Source organism: Nerophis lumbriciformis, linkage group LG03 (genome assembly GCF_033978685.3).
Source record: "Nerophis lumbriciformis linkage group LG03, RoL_Nlum_v2.1, whole genome shotgun sequence".
In the NCBI taxonomy this organism is placed as follows: domain Eukaryota; kingdom Metazoa; phylum Chordata; class Actinopteri; order Syngnathiformes; family Syngnathidae; genus Nerophis; species Nerophis lumbriciformis.
Window position 1 is genome coordinate 65,909,615 of NC_084550.2, and position 16,171 is coordinate 65,925,785.

Consider the following 16,171-nt stretch of genomic DNA (forward strand, 5'->3'; position numbering starts at 1 on the left):
AAGATGTTTTGGTGTTTAAAGAATTAAAAAATGATCAAAAGAGTTGACATAAACACATACCCCATTCATCGAAATGAATCACTATGTCTGTTTCAGTCACTATGTTATTTAGTCACTACAGTAATTAGGGACCGCAATGTCCCTTTGGGACAGAGGACCTATTGTAATTGTAACGTTTTATTATTATTATACCGGTCGCCTCTTTGAGCTGTAATTTGACCCCCTTAACATGCTTCAAAACTCACCATATTTGACACACGCATCAGGACTGGCAAAAATTGCCATCTAATAAAAAACAAAAAACAAACCCAAAACTAAAAATTGCGCTCTAGCGCCCCCTAGGAAAAAACACAGACAAAACTGCTTGTAACTTCCGGTAGGAATGTCATAGAGACATAAAACAAAAACCTCTATGTAGGTGTCACTTAGACCTATATTTTATACACTGACATCTTTCAGCAAAAATCAACAGGAAGTTGGCAATTCCCCCTTCAAAACAAAAATTTTGTAAAAACAGTAACTTTTGCCTCTTTGAGCTGTAATTTGACCCCCTTAACATGCTTCAAAACTCACCAAACTGGACACACACATCAGGACTGGCAAAAATTGCGATCTAATAAAAAAACCCAACCCCAAAACTCTAAATTGCGCTCTAGCGCCCCCTAGGAAGAAAAAACAAGCACAACTGCTCCTCGGAAGAAAACTCAGACAAAACTGCCTGTAACTTCCAGTAGGAATGTCGTAGAGACATGAAACCGGTCACCTTTTTTCAAACATTATCTCCTCTGAGCGCGTTTGTCGTGTCGGCTTCAAACTAGCACAGGAGAGAGATTGACGAAAGAGTTTTAATTACTGCTCCGGTTTAGATTTTACGAGCCTTCAAAGAACCGCTGCGCTGATGCTGCTGCGCTGCTGCCGTCTCAAGATGGCCGCTTAAAAGCAGGAAGCACCAGCGTGACCACACAATGCAGAGAAGGTAGGTACTGTGCAGGTAAAGATATGTTGACTGGGTGAAAGAAGGAGGCACCAGTTTGACTCCAGGATACAGAGAAGGTAGGTAATGTGCAGGTAAAGATATGTTGCCTGGGTGATGGCAGGAAGCACCAGCGTGACCCGAGGATGCAGAGCAAGTAGGTAATGTGCGGGTGAAGATATGTTGAATGTGTAAAGGCAGGAAGCACCAGCGTGACCCCACTATGCAGAGAAGGTAGGTAATGTGCGGGTGAAGCTATGTTGTATGGGTGAAAGAAGGAAGCGCATGTGTGGTCGAGGCAATGCAGACAAGGTAGGTAATGTGCAGGTGAAGATATGTTGCATGGGTAAAGGCAGAAAGCACCAGCGTGACCCCACTATGCAGAGAAGGTAGGTAATGTGCGGGTGAAAATAGGTTGAAAGGGTAAAGGCAGGAAACACCAGCAAAAGTCGGCCCCGTCCATCGCTGCTTGCAGCTTTAATTACAACTTGTGTTCACATCCACAGGAACCACATGGGTTAGCCTACTCTATACAGTATTTACAACCTTACTAGTGTTCACGTCACAGCCACAGATGGTTCATCTAGTTATTGACAATATTTACACATTACTTTGGCATTTTTGCTTTGATGGCTCTGACATGAGCCTTCCCGGCAAATTTCTGAGCAGCTCGCATTTTCCTTTTTGTTTCTGCTTTAGTGGATTCTGCCTTGGACTTTAAGTTAAAGGTAAAGTTAAAGTACCCATGATTGTCACACACACACCAGGTGTGGCGAAATTATTCTCTGCATTTGACCCATCACCCTTGATCACCCCCTGGGAGGTGATCAGTGAGCAGTGAGCAGCAGCGGTGGCCGCTCCCGGGAATCATTTTTGGTGATTTAACTCCCCATTCCAACCCTTAATGCTGAGTGCCAAGCAGGGAGGCAATGGGTCCCATTTTTATAGTCTTTGGTATGACTCGGCCGGGTTTTGAACTCACGACCTACCGATCTCAGGGCGGACACTCATAGGCAATTTCTGTCTCTTCAACTCCCTCTCCACTTCTAACTGCTCCAAATGCAAAAATCCTAAAGAGTACTGTGGAGGGAGATGTGCCCAGCGCTGCCTGCAGGAGCAAAGGTCACCGCCTCTGTCCATGGTGCTGAGGACAGAGCACCATCAGACGGGGGCGTGGCAGTGCTGACGGCGAGACACAGCTGGCAGGTGATTAGATTTCACAGGTGGCACGTGTTAATCTAATCATCTGTTGTCTTTAACAGTAAGCGGCCGGGAGCAGGAGGGGAGAGAGGATACGAACGTGGCTGAAAAGTTGCGTCCTGTGCCGTGTCTGACAGTGGCACTGCAAGGACGCAACTTCCACAAGTACAAACAACGTTTATTCTATTAGCTAACTTCCTTTGTCTGAATATCCCTTTGTGATTCATAGCATGAAATAACAAATATCCTGCAGTCACGTTGTTTGTGTTTCAAAATGATTCAAGTATTCAATGTCAAAATATAAAGAGTAGAAATAATGAACAAAGTGTCAGCTACAGTCTTGTTGCAAAACACCAATGAAAATGAAATGTAGCATTTAGACAGGCTATACTGTAGCAAAAGTCCTCACATGGCTGCCACAATCATGTGTAAACAACTCAAATGTTGGCCATTAAGAAAAATCTAAGGAAGAGAATACTTCTGCCATCTTCCACTAGTTTTTTAATATATAAATCGCCCGCTTGAATATTCCCTCTTCTCTTCTCCGACTCTCTTCATCCTCATTTGGGATGTCTGTTGTGATTTCCCTTCCTGGTTCCATGACCCGCCCTATCTTGCCTCTGATTGGCCTGTCCCTAATGTTTTGCCCTAATCTTAACCAATGGTGACTAATCATGGCCTAGTTTAGAGCAGTGGTTCTTAACCTTGTTGGAGGTACCGAACCCCACCAGTTTCATATGCGCATTCACCGAACCCTTCTTTAGTGAAAAATTAAATGTTGTTTTTTTCAAATTCAAGACAAAGTTATATGTTTTTGGTAACACTTTAGTATGGGGAACATATTCTAAGTAACAAAGACTTAATTTAGAGTTTTTTGGACACTAGGGGAACATATTCTAAGTAACAAAGACTTAATTTAGAGTTATTTGGTTAGGGTTAGGGCCAGGGTTAGAGGGTTAGGGTTATAATAAGGCCATGCAGAATAAGGCATTAATAAGTACTTAAAGGCCTACTGAAACCCACTACTACCGACCACGCAGTCTGATAGTTTATATATCAATGATGAAATCTTAACATTGCAACACATGCCAATACGGCCGGGTTAGCTTACTAAAGTGCAATTTTAAATTTTGCGCGAAATATCCTGCTGAAAATGTCTCGGTATGATGACGCCTGCGCGTGACGTCATGGATTGTAGAGGACATTTTGGGACAGCATGGTGGCCAGCAATTAAGTCGTCTGTTTTCATCGCAAAATTCCACAGTATTCTGGACATCTGTGTTGGTGAATCTTTTGCAATTTGTTCAATGAACAATGGAGACGGCAAAGAAGAAAACTGTAGGTGGGAAGTGGTGTATTGCGGGCAACTGCAGCAACACAAACACAGCCAGTGTTTCATTGTTTACATTCCCGAAAGATGACAGTCAAGCTTTACCATTAGCCTGTGGAGAACTGGGACAACAGAGACTCTTACCAGGAGGACTTTGAGTTGGATGCGCAGACGCGGTACCGTGAGTACGCATGCAGCTGCGGCTTCCAAACATTTGATCGCTTGCCCGTACGTGCGTGCCGCTATGTGCATGTCACGTACTGTACGTAAGTTTGGGGAAATATATGTGCTGTATGAACTTTGGGGAGGTGAACGGTACTTTGGGCTGTGGGATTGAGTGTGTTGTGCAGGTGTTTGAGTTGTATTGGCGGGTTATATGGACGGGAGGGGGGAGGTGTTTGTTATGCGGGATTAATTTGTGGCATATTAAATATAAGCCTGGTTGTGTTGTGGCTAATAGAGTATATATATGTCTTGTGTTTATTTACTGTTTTAGTCATTCCCAGCTGAATATCAGGTCCCACCCGCCTCTCACAGCATCTTCCCTATCTGAATCGCTCCCACTGCCCTGTAGTCCTTCACTCTCACTTTCCTCATCCACGAATCTTTCATCCTTGCTCAAATTAATGGAGAAATCGTCGCTTTCTCGGTCCGAATCGCTCTCGCTGCTGGTGGCCATGATTGTAAACAATGTGCAGATGTGAGGAGCTCCACAACCTGTGACGTCACGCTACTCGTCTGCTACTTCCGGTACAGGCAAGGCTTTTTTATCAGCGACCAAAAGTTGCGAACTTTATCGTCGATGTTCTCTACTAAATCCTTTCAGCAAAAATATGACAATATCGCGAAATGATCAAGTATGACACACAGAATGGACCTGCTATCCCTGTTTAAATAAGAAAATCGCATTTCAGTAGGTCTTTAATAATGACTAGTTAAGAGCTAATATGTTACTAATTTGCATGTTAATAAGCAACTAATTAATGGTGAATATGTTCCCCATACTAAAATATTTCCATGTTTTTTTACTGGTGCACAAAATGAATCGTGCATGAACATCACCTTGTTCAAAGAACAAAACCAAAACTGTTGCCGTATCCGTAATACGCCGATAGGGAGAAGTTTTTATTTACACGATGAGTCTGGTGTGTCTTGACCTCCGCCGAACCCCTGAGCCTGACTCACCGAACCCCTAGGGTTCGATCGAACCCCGGTTAAGAACCACTGGGTTAGAGTGTCCGTCCTGAGATAGGTCGGTTGTGAGTTCAAACCCCGGCCGAGTCATACCAAAGACCATAAAAACGGGACCCATTACCTCCCTGCTTGGCACTCAAGGGTTGGAATTGGGGGTTAAATCACCAAAAATGATTCCCGGGCGCGGCCACCGCTGCTGCTCACTGCTTCCCTCACCTCCCAGGGGGTGATCAAGGGTGATGGGTCAAATGCAGGGAATAATTTCGCCACACCTAGTGTGTGTGTGTGACAATCATTGCTACTTTAACTTTAACTTTTAAACCAACCAACCAATCATGGATGTTTCCCGTATATTTTGTCCCCTCGCCCGTGGAGTTGCATCGCTACGTAGCTTCCTTTTTGAAGTTAATCATTTTGGATGGAAAACCGTACTTTTTACCGCTGGATTATCAAAAACTGTACTCATTACAGGAAAACCGTTGTTGTCGGCAGGTATGGCAAAGAGACGGATCGAGATTTCAACATACATTGTCAGTCGGGAAAAAACAATCAATTATTAAGTCAATTATTACAAAATTCAGCTGCACGCGTGCTGACGAGGACCAGGGGGCGGGGGCACATTACACCAGTTTTAAAGTCGCTGCATTGCCTGCCTGTGTCAGGTTTGTCACTGACAGTTTAGTTATGTTTTGAGTTTTTCTTCTGTCTGTCTTTATTTCCTGTAAGCGCTCTTATTTTGGTTCTATTTCCTGCTTGTCTCCCTGAGTGCTGCTTCCCCTCAGCTGTGGCTGATTGGCACCTGGCCACACCTGGTGTCAATCAGCCAGCTACTATTTAGTCCTGCTTTGCCCTCCAGTCAGTGCTGGAGTATTGTTGTTATGATTGTCGCTACTACCTGTCATTAATACTTATCGTTGTAGCTGTGTCTACTTCTGTTCACTCTGCTCATGTCATAGTTCCTTCGTGTCACAGTAAGTGTTTTTGTTTCTTGTCCACAGTTAGCCTTTGTGCTAGTTTTTGTTCATAGCCAAGTTTGTTCTCCGCCTTGCTCGCGCCTTTTGTTTTGTACCCTTTTGTTTGTTTCTTGTTATAGAGTTAAATTAAATCATGTTTTCCTGGACAAAGCCTACCATCTCTGCATCTTGGGGTTCGTCACCTACACCCTGTGACAGCCTGTTTGCTTCAGGGTCCATTTTAAAGTTCTATTATTAGTTTTTAAATGTCTTAATGGCCTTGTGCCTTATCTATCTGACCTCCTTTTTCCGTTCAAACCCCGCGGATCCTGAGGTCCTCTGGCACTGGCCTTTTATCTTTACCAAAGACCAGAACAAAGACCCACGGAGAGGTGGCATTTACCTGTGGAACAGCCTGCTAGGGAGCCTCAAGACTGCAAAAAAAAGGCTAAAGACTCACCTTTTTAATCAAGATTTTTACTAATCTGTTTTTATTTTATAGTTTTTTTTTATCTTCATCATTGATAATTCTATTATTCACTCAATTATACATTTTTATTAACTTATTAAAGCAATCTTTATATTATTTATATTTTATTATTTTTACATATATTTATACTATACATATATAAACATACATATACCGCATTTTTCGGAGTATAAGTCGCACCGGAGTATAAGTCGCACCTGCCGAAAATGCATAATAAAAAAGAAAAAAAACATATATAAGTCGCACTGGAACCCGGCCAAACTATGAAAAAAACTGTGACTTATAGTCCGAAAAATACGGTATATGTATGTATTTACAGTATATATATAAAAAAAAAATATATATATATATATATAAATATATGTATGTATATAACATACATATACACATACATATATATAAACATATATATATATATATATATATATATATATATACATATATACACACACACATATATATATATTTTTTTGATTTTATTTATCTCCTTCATTGATGTGCATTTTTGATCAATAGACAATTAAACTTTAGCAACTAAACACATATTTACACACCTATGCTTGATAAGGAACAGGATGAAGAAAATCTTATATTTCCTGCCCCCTACAACATAATAAGTAGTCTTACTTAATGGATAGCCCAGATTCACAAGCATACAAACCAAACAAATACATCCAAATATAATGAAAACAAACAAAAAACAAGTGCAAAACTTCATGAAGTACAAACCGAACAAAAAAGTAACACACCCCACGGGATGATACAAAACAAATACAAAACCAGACAAAAAATAAGTAAAATAATAAATATAAAGCAATATATATATATATATATATATATATATATATATATATATATATATATACATATATATATATATATATATATATATACATATATATAAAATAAATAAATATATATATATATATATATAATAAATATATATATATATATATATATATATATATATATATATATACACAAACCCCGTTTCCATATGAGTTGGGAAATTGTGTTGGATGTAAATATAAACGGAATACAATGATTTGCAAATCCTTTTCAACCCATATTCAATTGAATGCACTACAAAGACAACATATTTGATGTTCAAACTCATAAACTTTTTTTTTTTTTTGCAAATAATAATTAACTTAGAATTTCATGGCTGCAACACGTGCCAAAGTAGTTGGGAAAGGGCATGTTCACCACTGTGTTACATCACCTTTTCGTTAAACAACACTCAATAAACGATTGGGATTGCGATTTGAACTTCGCGTCGATAACAGTCTTGATGGTTCGCTTCCCCTTTGGTCCGGATGACACGATGTCGAATATTTCCAAAAACAATTTGAAATGTGGACTCGTCAGACCACAGAACACTTTTCCACTTTGCATGAGTCTATCTTAGATGATTTCGGGCCCAGAGAAGCCGGCGGCGTTTCTGGATGTTGTTGATAAATGGCTTTCGCTTTGCATAGTAGAGTTTTAACTTGCACTTACAGATGTAGCGACCAACTGTATTTAGTGACAGTGGTTTTCTGAAGTGTTCATGTGGTGATATCCTTTAGAGATTGATGTCAGTTTTTAATACAGTGCCCTCTGAGGGATCGAAGATCACGGTCATTCAATGTTGGTTTCCGGCCATTCCGCTTACGTGGAGTGATTTCTCCAGATTCTCTGAACCTTTTGATGATATTATGGACAGTAGATGTTGAAATCCCTAAATTTCTTGCAATTGCACTTTGAGAAACGTTGTTCTTAAACTGTTTGACTATTTGCTCACGCAGTTGCGGACAAAGGGGTGTACCTCGCCCCATCCTTTCTTGTGAAAGACTGAGCATTTTTTGGGAAGCTGTTTTTATACCCAATCATGGCACCCACCTGTTCCCAATTAGCCTGCTCACCTGTGGGATGTTCCAAATAAGTGTTTGATGAGCATTCCTCAACATTATCAGTATTTATTGCCACCTTTCCCAACTTCTTTGTCACGTGTTGCTGGCATTAAATTCTAAAGTTAATGATTATTTGCAAAAAAAAATGTTTATCAGTTTGAACTTCAAATGTTGTCGTTGTAGCATATTCAACTGAATATGGGTTGAAAAGGATTTGCAAATCATTGTATTCCGTTTATATTTACATCTAACACAATTTCCCAACTCATATGGAAACAGGGTTTGTATATATATATATATATATATATATATATATATATATATATATACACATACATACATACATACATACACACATATATATATATATATAAAATATTTATACACATATATACACATACATATACATATATATACAACTATAGTTATATATATATATATATATGTACTGTATATGTACATATGTATATGTAGAATTCCGGCCCCCGGTACTTAGTTTTCTGGGATTGTGGACCCCCAAAACAATTTGGTACGGTATGAGTCTATAGATCTACTTACATGTTGCTGTTCAGACTTCCCTCGCTGCGGGTAAGGGCTGTATCCCGTCTGTAAGATGCTACACTGTTTTCCCCATGGAGGTAAGATTCAGCTTTTTCTGAAATAACAACAGTCGGTGCCTGCTGGGTGCTGCGTCCTTCTCCAACATGGTTTACCTTACAGATGCAAGAAAACGCCAGTCAGAAGCTATTTACTAGGAGTGGAACGCTTCACAATTGCACGGTTCGGATTTTATTGTGATTCAGTGTTGTTCTTTTTAACACCCCAGAACAGTAATACAACATTACTCTTTATCAGTTGTGGTTCTTACAGCAAACCTTAAAAAGGCTCTAAAACTTTAGACCAGGGGTGTCAAACTCAAATACAGAGTGGGCCAAAATTTAAAACTGAACAAAGCCGCGGGCCAAGGTGGAACAAATTAACCTTTAACGTCCTCTACGAGCTATCGTCACGTCCACTTTTCATCCATTCTAACATCGTTCAGACCCAGTCACAAGATATATGCGGCTTCTGTACGCACACACGAGCAAATGCAACGCATACATCATCAACATCTATACAGGTTACACTGAGGGTGCCAGTATAAAAAACTTTAACACTGTTAGAAATATACGCCCCACTGTGAATCCACACCAAACAAGAATGACAAACACATTTCGGGAGAACATCCGCACAGTAACACAACATAAACACAACAGAACAAATACCCAGAATCCTTTGCAGCACTAACTCTTCCGGGACGCTACCACCAAAACTCCCCCCCACACACACACACACACACACCTTGTAGCGTCCCGGAAGAGTTAGTGCTGCAAAGGGTTCTGGTTTGGTGTGGATTCACAGTGTGGCGTATATTTCTAACAGTGTTGAAGTTTTTTATTCGGCCACCCTCAGTGTAACCTGTATCGCTGTTGATGAAGTATGCGTTGCATTCTAATGTGTGTGCGTGCAGAAGCCAAACATGTTATGTGACTGGGCCAGCACTCGTTGGGCTGGCTGGCGTTTGGAAGACTCCCAGCTTTAGTGTTAATTTGATATCGCCTCAAGGGCCAAGTGAAATTACACAGCCAAATTTGGCCCGCGGGCCAGAGTTTGACACCCATGCTTTAGACCAAGGGTGTCCAAACTTTTTGACTTGGGGGGTCGCATTGTGCTGCAAAACTTTGGCCAGGGGCTGAAAGTCGACTGCATGTAAAGGAACTATATGTGTGTGTATATTTATTCATCCATTTTCTACTGCTTGTCCCTTTTGGGGTCGCGGGGGGTGCTGGAGCCTATCTCAGCTGCATTCAGGCGGTAGACGGGGTACACCATATATATATATTTATATATATATATATATATATATATATATATATATATATATATGTGGAGGGAAGTGCGTCAGCGCGCCTGCAGGAGCAAAGGTCACCGCCTCTGGCAATGGTGTCGAGGGCGGAGCACCATCAGCTAGGGGCGGGGCATGTGCGGGACGGCGAGACACAGCTGGCAGTTGATTAGATTTCACAGGTGGTACGTGTTAATCTAATCATCTGTTGTCTTTAACAGTGAGCGGCCAGCGGAGAAAGGGAAGGCTGAATGAAAAACTGTGCTTGATACATGCATGGAAAAAATAAAACTGTTAAACGGCACGCCTGGCTCCTGTGACATGATATCCGTGGAACGGGTAGGGATCGACTTCCACAATATATAATCTGTAACACTTTTTCTGAATCGCAAGCTAGACAACAGAAACATATGCAGACCGACACTTAATTCTGTGTGCGAGGCTCAGGATCGCATCACCAGCGCATTTGTGCGTCTGGAAGGACTCAAACGCAAGAAAATGCATAAAGAAAGACGTTTTTTTCATGTTGGATATATATTATAGTAATATGTTTCCTAAATAAACAAAAATAAACAACATTAAAATGCCAGCAGGCACCAAAACGCAGCAATTGAATTAATTTTAATCAGCTCCTCAAGTCATCCGGCAGCTATACAATTATAAAAGGAAATTGCTGAACAGACGATGTGTGTAATGTTTTTTTTATTTCTAACCGTCCAAAAATGTTGACACACATACAGAACAGAGGATTCTCATCCGTCAGTGTGAAACTGTCAGTTTGCACGTCCCTCTGACAGGTGCTAAACAAAATGCAAAATAGTGCACCCAAAACAGTGATGAGTGTTGATAAATCACATTACGTGTGCTAAATCTTTATGTTCGCGTCTTCTTCTCCCAGTATTGTGGGCGTTTTGATATATTTGGGCATACTAATGAAGAAAGAGACATAAAATGGATTGCCCGTGTCATTCTACTCACTTAACAGACGCAATCCACTTTGCACACCTTTAGTAGATCAGCTTTGCGTGTGCTATCAGGTTTGCACGTGTTTTAGTACACGCAAACCTTTAGTAAATCAAGCCCTAAAAGTAAACATTACTTTATCATTGCTTCCAAAGGCACAACTTTACATTATCCTACTCAGTGGCCGAGTGGTTAGAGTGTTCGCCCTGAGATTGGTAAGTTGTGAGTTAATACCAAAAACTATAAAAATAGAACCCATTCTTGCTTGGCACTCTGCATCAAGGGTGGGAATTGGGGGTTAAATCACCAAAATGATTCCCGGGCGCGGCCACCGCTACTGCTCACTGCTCCCCTCACCTCCCAGGGGGTGAACAAGGGGATGGGTCAAATGCAGAGGACAAATTTCCCCACACCTAGTGTGTGTGTGACAATCATTGGTACTTTAACTTTAACATGAGACACGTTGCATAGGGGCGCACTATATCACAATGAAATGGTCTTATTATACAGTGGACAGGTTAAAAACTGAATGACATAACAAGAACATTTTAGTATCTTCCAAAAGCAACTTCAAGTCAGATGCAAAACATCACCCCATGTCTGTGGTAATCTGTGGTGCTGTCATATGGCATAATACGCGCTTTTAAGTCTTTGACCTACATACATCTGCTGGAGTGTGTGCAAAAACAGATCTCATGAACAGCCACGTATGAAGAGGATGAGTTCCATATTTACATGTCAAGTGTATAAAATGACACCGTTTAAACAGTCTTGCTATTAACGTGTTAAAGATTGCTACATGATATAAAATATCGTATTTTTCAGACTATAAGGCGCAATTCAAATCCTTTCATTTTCTCAAAAATCAACAGTGCGTTTTTTTTTAATGAATTATTTCTGGTTGTGCCGACCTCGAACCAATTTTATTTGGTCAATGGTCAATAAGTGCGACCAGCAGATGGCAGCCACACGTAAGAGATACGTGTGGACTGCGGGTTGACGCCTGTTTAAGCAAGCCCAAAAACTTTTTATGTTTCATTAGGAATATACAAAACCCAAAACTGGGCAGCACGGTGGAACAGGGGTTAGTGCATGTGCCTCACAATACGAAGGTCCTGAGTAGTCCTGCGTTCAATCCTGCGCTCGGGATCTTTCTGTGTTGTCTGTCTATCTGTGTTGGCCCTGTGATGAGGTGGCGACTTGTCCAGGGTGTACCCCGCCTTCCGCCCATGTGCAACTGAGATAGGCTACAGCACCCCCCGCGACCCCAAAGGGGGACAAGCGGTAGAAAATGGATGGATGGAAAACCCAAAACCAGTGAAGTTGGCACGTTGTGTAAATGGTAAATAAAAACAGAATACAATGATTTGCAAATCCTTTTCAACTTATATTCAATTGAATAGACTGCAAAAACAAGATAATTAATGTTCCAACTGAGTAAGGTAATCACAATAAAAATAAATAAATAAATAATAATTGGTGAAGTTGTCATGTCTGTGTGATCATGTTTTGTTTTAGTCATGTTCGGTTTTGTTTTTGGACTTTTTGTGCACTTTTGTTTGTTTTGTCACCATAGCAACCATTAGTTTTCACCTGTCACGTCACACACCTGTTTTCACTAATCATGTCTGTAGTATTTAAGTTCATTGTTTTCAGTTTGTCTTTCTGGCAACATTGCATTTATGCTCTACACACTCTTCATCCTCTTAGATCATGCTTCATGTCCCATGCCAAAGTAAGTTTTTGTTCCATGTTCATAGTCTTTTTGGTTTCAGTTTGTTCTCCGCCATTGTGCGCGCCTTTTGTTTACTTCTTTTTCTTTTAGTAATTATAAAATAAATTATGTACTTACATTCCCGTCTCGCCCGAGCCAACTTTCCGTTGCCTTCCGGAAAAGCAAACACCCAGGACCAAGTCTTGACAGAAGTAAGTTACATTTCATATAGTGAGATGAGTAAGATTATTTATGAAAATGAATGGATGGATGAAATAAATTCAGAATGTTTATCATGCAGGTTCTTCTTCTTTGTACTTCGTTAACACTTTAAGTTTGAAGAGTTTCTTGAAGTGGATCATGTTAGTTTTGATTGATTGTTTGAGACTTTTATTAGTAGATTGCACAGTACAGTACATATTCCGTACAATTGACCACTAAATGGTAACACCCGAATAAGTTTTTCAACTACGTAAATCAATTCATAGTACATTGTTTGATTGCTTTGCTGAATCCATTCCATAATTTAATTCCACATACTGATGTGTGTGAAATAAAAAGCTGTGTGGAGACATAAGCCTTCCCTAATGGATAGGCAGGCCATTATCCGGTGCGCCTTATAGTCTGAAAAATACGGTATATAACACTATAATAATTTTATAAAGCATACTTGCCAACCCTCCCGGATTTTCCGGGAGACTCCCGAAATTCAGCGCCTCTTCCGAAAACCTCCCGGGACAAATTTTCTCCCGAAAATCTCTCGAAATTCAGGCGGACTCAGGTCCATGCGGACCTGAGTTTATATATATATATATATATATATATATATATATATATATATATGTATATATATATATATATATATATATATGTGTATATATATATATATATATATGTATATAAGAAATACTTGACGAAATACTAAGTCAAGTATTTCATATATACATATGAATTACTTGACTTAGTATTTCGTCAAGTATTTCTTATATATATATATATATATATATATATATATATATATATATATATATATAATAAGAGAAATATATATTAATAGCTAGAATTCACTGAAAGTCAAGTATTTCTTATATATATATATATATATATATATATATATATATATATATGAAATACTTGACTTAGTATTTCGTCAAGTATTTCTTATATATATATATATATGAAATACTTGACTTAGTATTTTGTCAAGTATTTCTTATATATATATATATATATATATATATATATATATATATATCTCTATATAAGAAATACTTGACGAATTCACCAAGTCAAGTATTTCATATATATATATATATATATATGAAATACTTGACTTAGTATTTCGTCAAGTATTTCTTTTATATATATATATATATATATATATATATATATATATATATATATATATATATATATATATATATATATATAAATATATATGAAATACTTGACTTGGTGTATATATATATATATATATATATAATAAAATAAATATATATTTATAGCTAGAATTCACTGAAAGTCAAGTATTTCTTATATATATATATATATATATGAAATACTTGACTTAGTATTTCGTCAAGTATTTCTTATATATATATATATATATATATATATATAAGAAATACTTGACGAAATACTAAGTCAAGTTTTTCATATATATATAAGAAATACTTGACGAAATACTAAGTCAAGTATTTCATATATATATAAGAAATACTTGACTTTCAGTGAATTGTAGCTATAAATATATATTTATTTTATTATATATATATATATATATATATATAAGAAATACTTGACGAAATACTAAGTCAAGTATTTCATATATATATACTGTACCGGTATATATATGAAATACTTGGCTTGGTGAATTCTAGCTGTAAATATACTCCTCCCCTCTTAACCACGCCCCCCACCTCCCGAAATCGGAGGTCTCAAGGTTGGCAAGTATGTTATAAAGCCTTTTTAAAGTTTGAGTTTTCGTTTATTTTGTTTGTATTCCTGTAATTACTTCACTTCTCCTGTAAACAAAACCACTTTATAGTTTGGAAATATAAACCTGATATTTTCATTTTTTCCCCATTCATGTGCTATATCAGGCATTCTGACATCGGGCTTTATGCCTCCGTCAAACATTACACTTCTCTTCAAGGAGATAACTTTTAGGCGATGCCACCCAGGCTGAATCATTTACCGCCACCACTCAGGGGGGGGGGGGATTCACACAGCAGCGCGGTGGCAACTCGACCCCTTACCATACATTATACATGGCCCATACATTAAATATGCCTCCCTGCAAGGCGAAGCATCCTCACCGCGGTACGTGACTGGCCCAGAACGGGGCCCCGCATTCAGATGGAGCCGCCTCATAATCACAAGGAGAATGTAGGCCAGCGTATCTGTGGTTAAACTAATTGTATCGCTTCTCTCCTCGTAATGAGGCACGCTGGAGAGCATGCGCTTGTACTATTCTGCTGAACGCCACGTAAGGGCCCCCTGCTAGGAGGGGAAAGAACCATGAATAACTGCTAAATGTTACAGCAATGTCAGATTTCAACTTGTGATAGATAGCTGCAGGTGTGCTAATAATGAGCATCCTGAGATGTGAAAAGTGTATGAAACCTATTTATACATTTTGTAATAAATATTAAATTATAGTGCACTGTAGGGTTGTAGGGTATACCGGTACTGGTATAGTATCGCAGTACTAATGAATCAAAAACGGTACTATACTGTTTGAAAAGTACCGGTTCCCAATTTATTTATTTAACAGGCATGACATAGTCAGGCATAGTCACAGCAGAGGAGCATGTTCGGCAGCGCACACACACAGAGTACTTACAAGCAGACACAGTGTGTAGACAGAAATGGAAGAATGGACACATTTTGGCCTAAAAACTGACAATGAAGGTGAAGTTATAACACTGAAACGCCCTCCGGAAGAGGTGCTTTAAGACGTGGCTAGCTCGCTAGCGGCTAACATCCATCCGCAGTCTGCAGTGTTTTAGCTACTTCTAAATCACTAATCCTCGCCTCCATGGTGACAAATATCATCAAGTATCATCCCTGCAGGACGAGGAATAGCTAAATATGCTTCGCTACACACCGTAGGAGGATACAATAGCTCACCAGCGTCGCCGCTAACAAAAAGCTAGCGCGCCTGAATGTAAACAAATGCAATGGGTGGATCTACACTATAATGATACCAAGTATAAAAGCGTATCTAGTCGATTCTACTATGATTACATCAATATTTTTTATTGTCACTGTCAGGTTCAAACCCCGATGACATCTATTAAACAGACAAGAAGCAAGGAATTAAACAGAGACAGATTTCAATTTAGCTCAATGAGGAGAGCGTGTACACCTGTACTCTCTTGTACAGTGTCGTCCCACACTCTGACAAAAGGATCGCACGCCTCCTCTTTTATTTGGACTTTCCCTGATTATATGGCAACAGCTGTTTCTAAGGGGAGAGGGGGTCGTAAACAGCCGTCGCCCTTCAGAGAAAAGATACCTGGAGCTTGCGTCAGGTCCTGCTTCCTCTCTGGTCAAGACAAGATCTTCCTGTGGA

The 16,171-nt window shown here is 39.2% G+C and overlaps 1 protein-coding gene across 1 annotated transcript in view; it reads right to left on the reverse strand.

Annotated features, from left to right (window-relative positions):
• LOC133577118 (uncharacterized) overlaps positions 1–16,171 on the reverse strand; it is a 110,447-nt gene that overhangs the window by 11,504 nt on the left and 82,772 nt on the right. Inside the window, exon 11 of the mRNA XM_072912878.1 lies at positions 8,591–8,745. Coding sequence (XP_072768979.1) covers positions 8,591–8,745 — 155 coding nt within the window. The remainder of the gene's footprint in view (positions 1–8,590; positions 8,746–16,171) is intronic.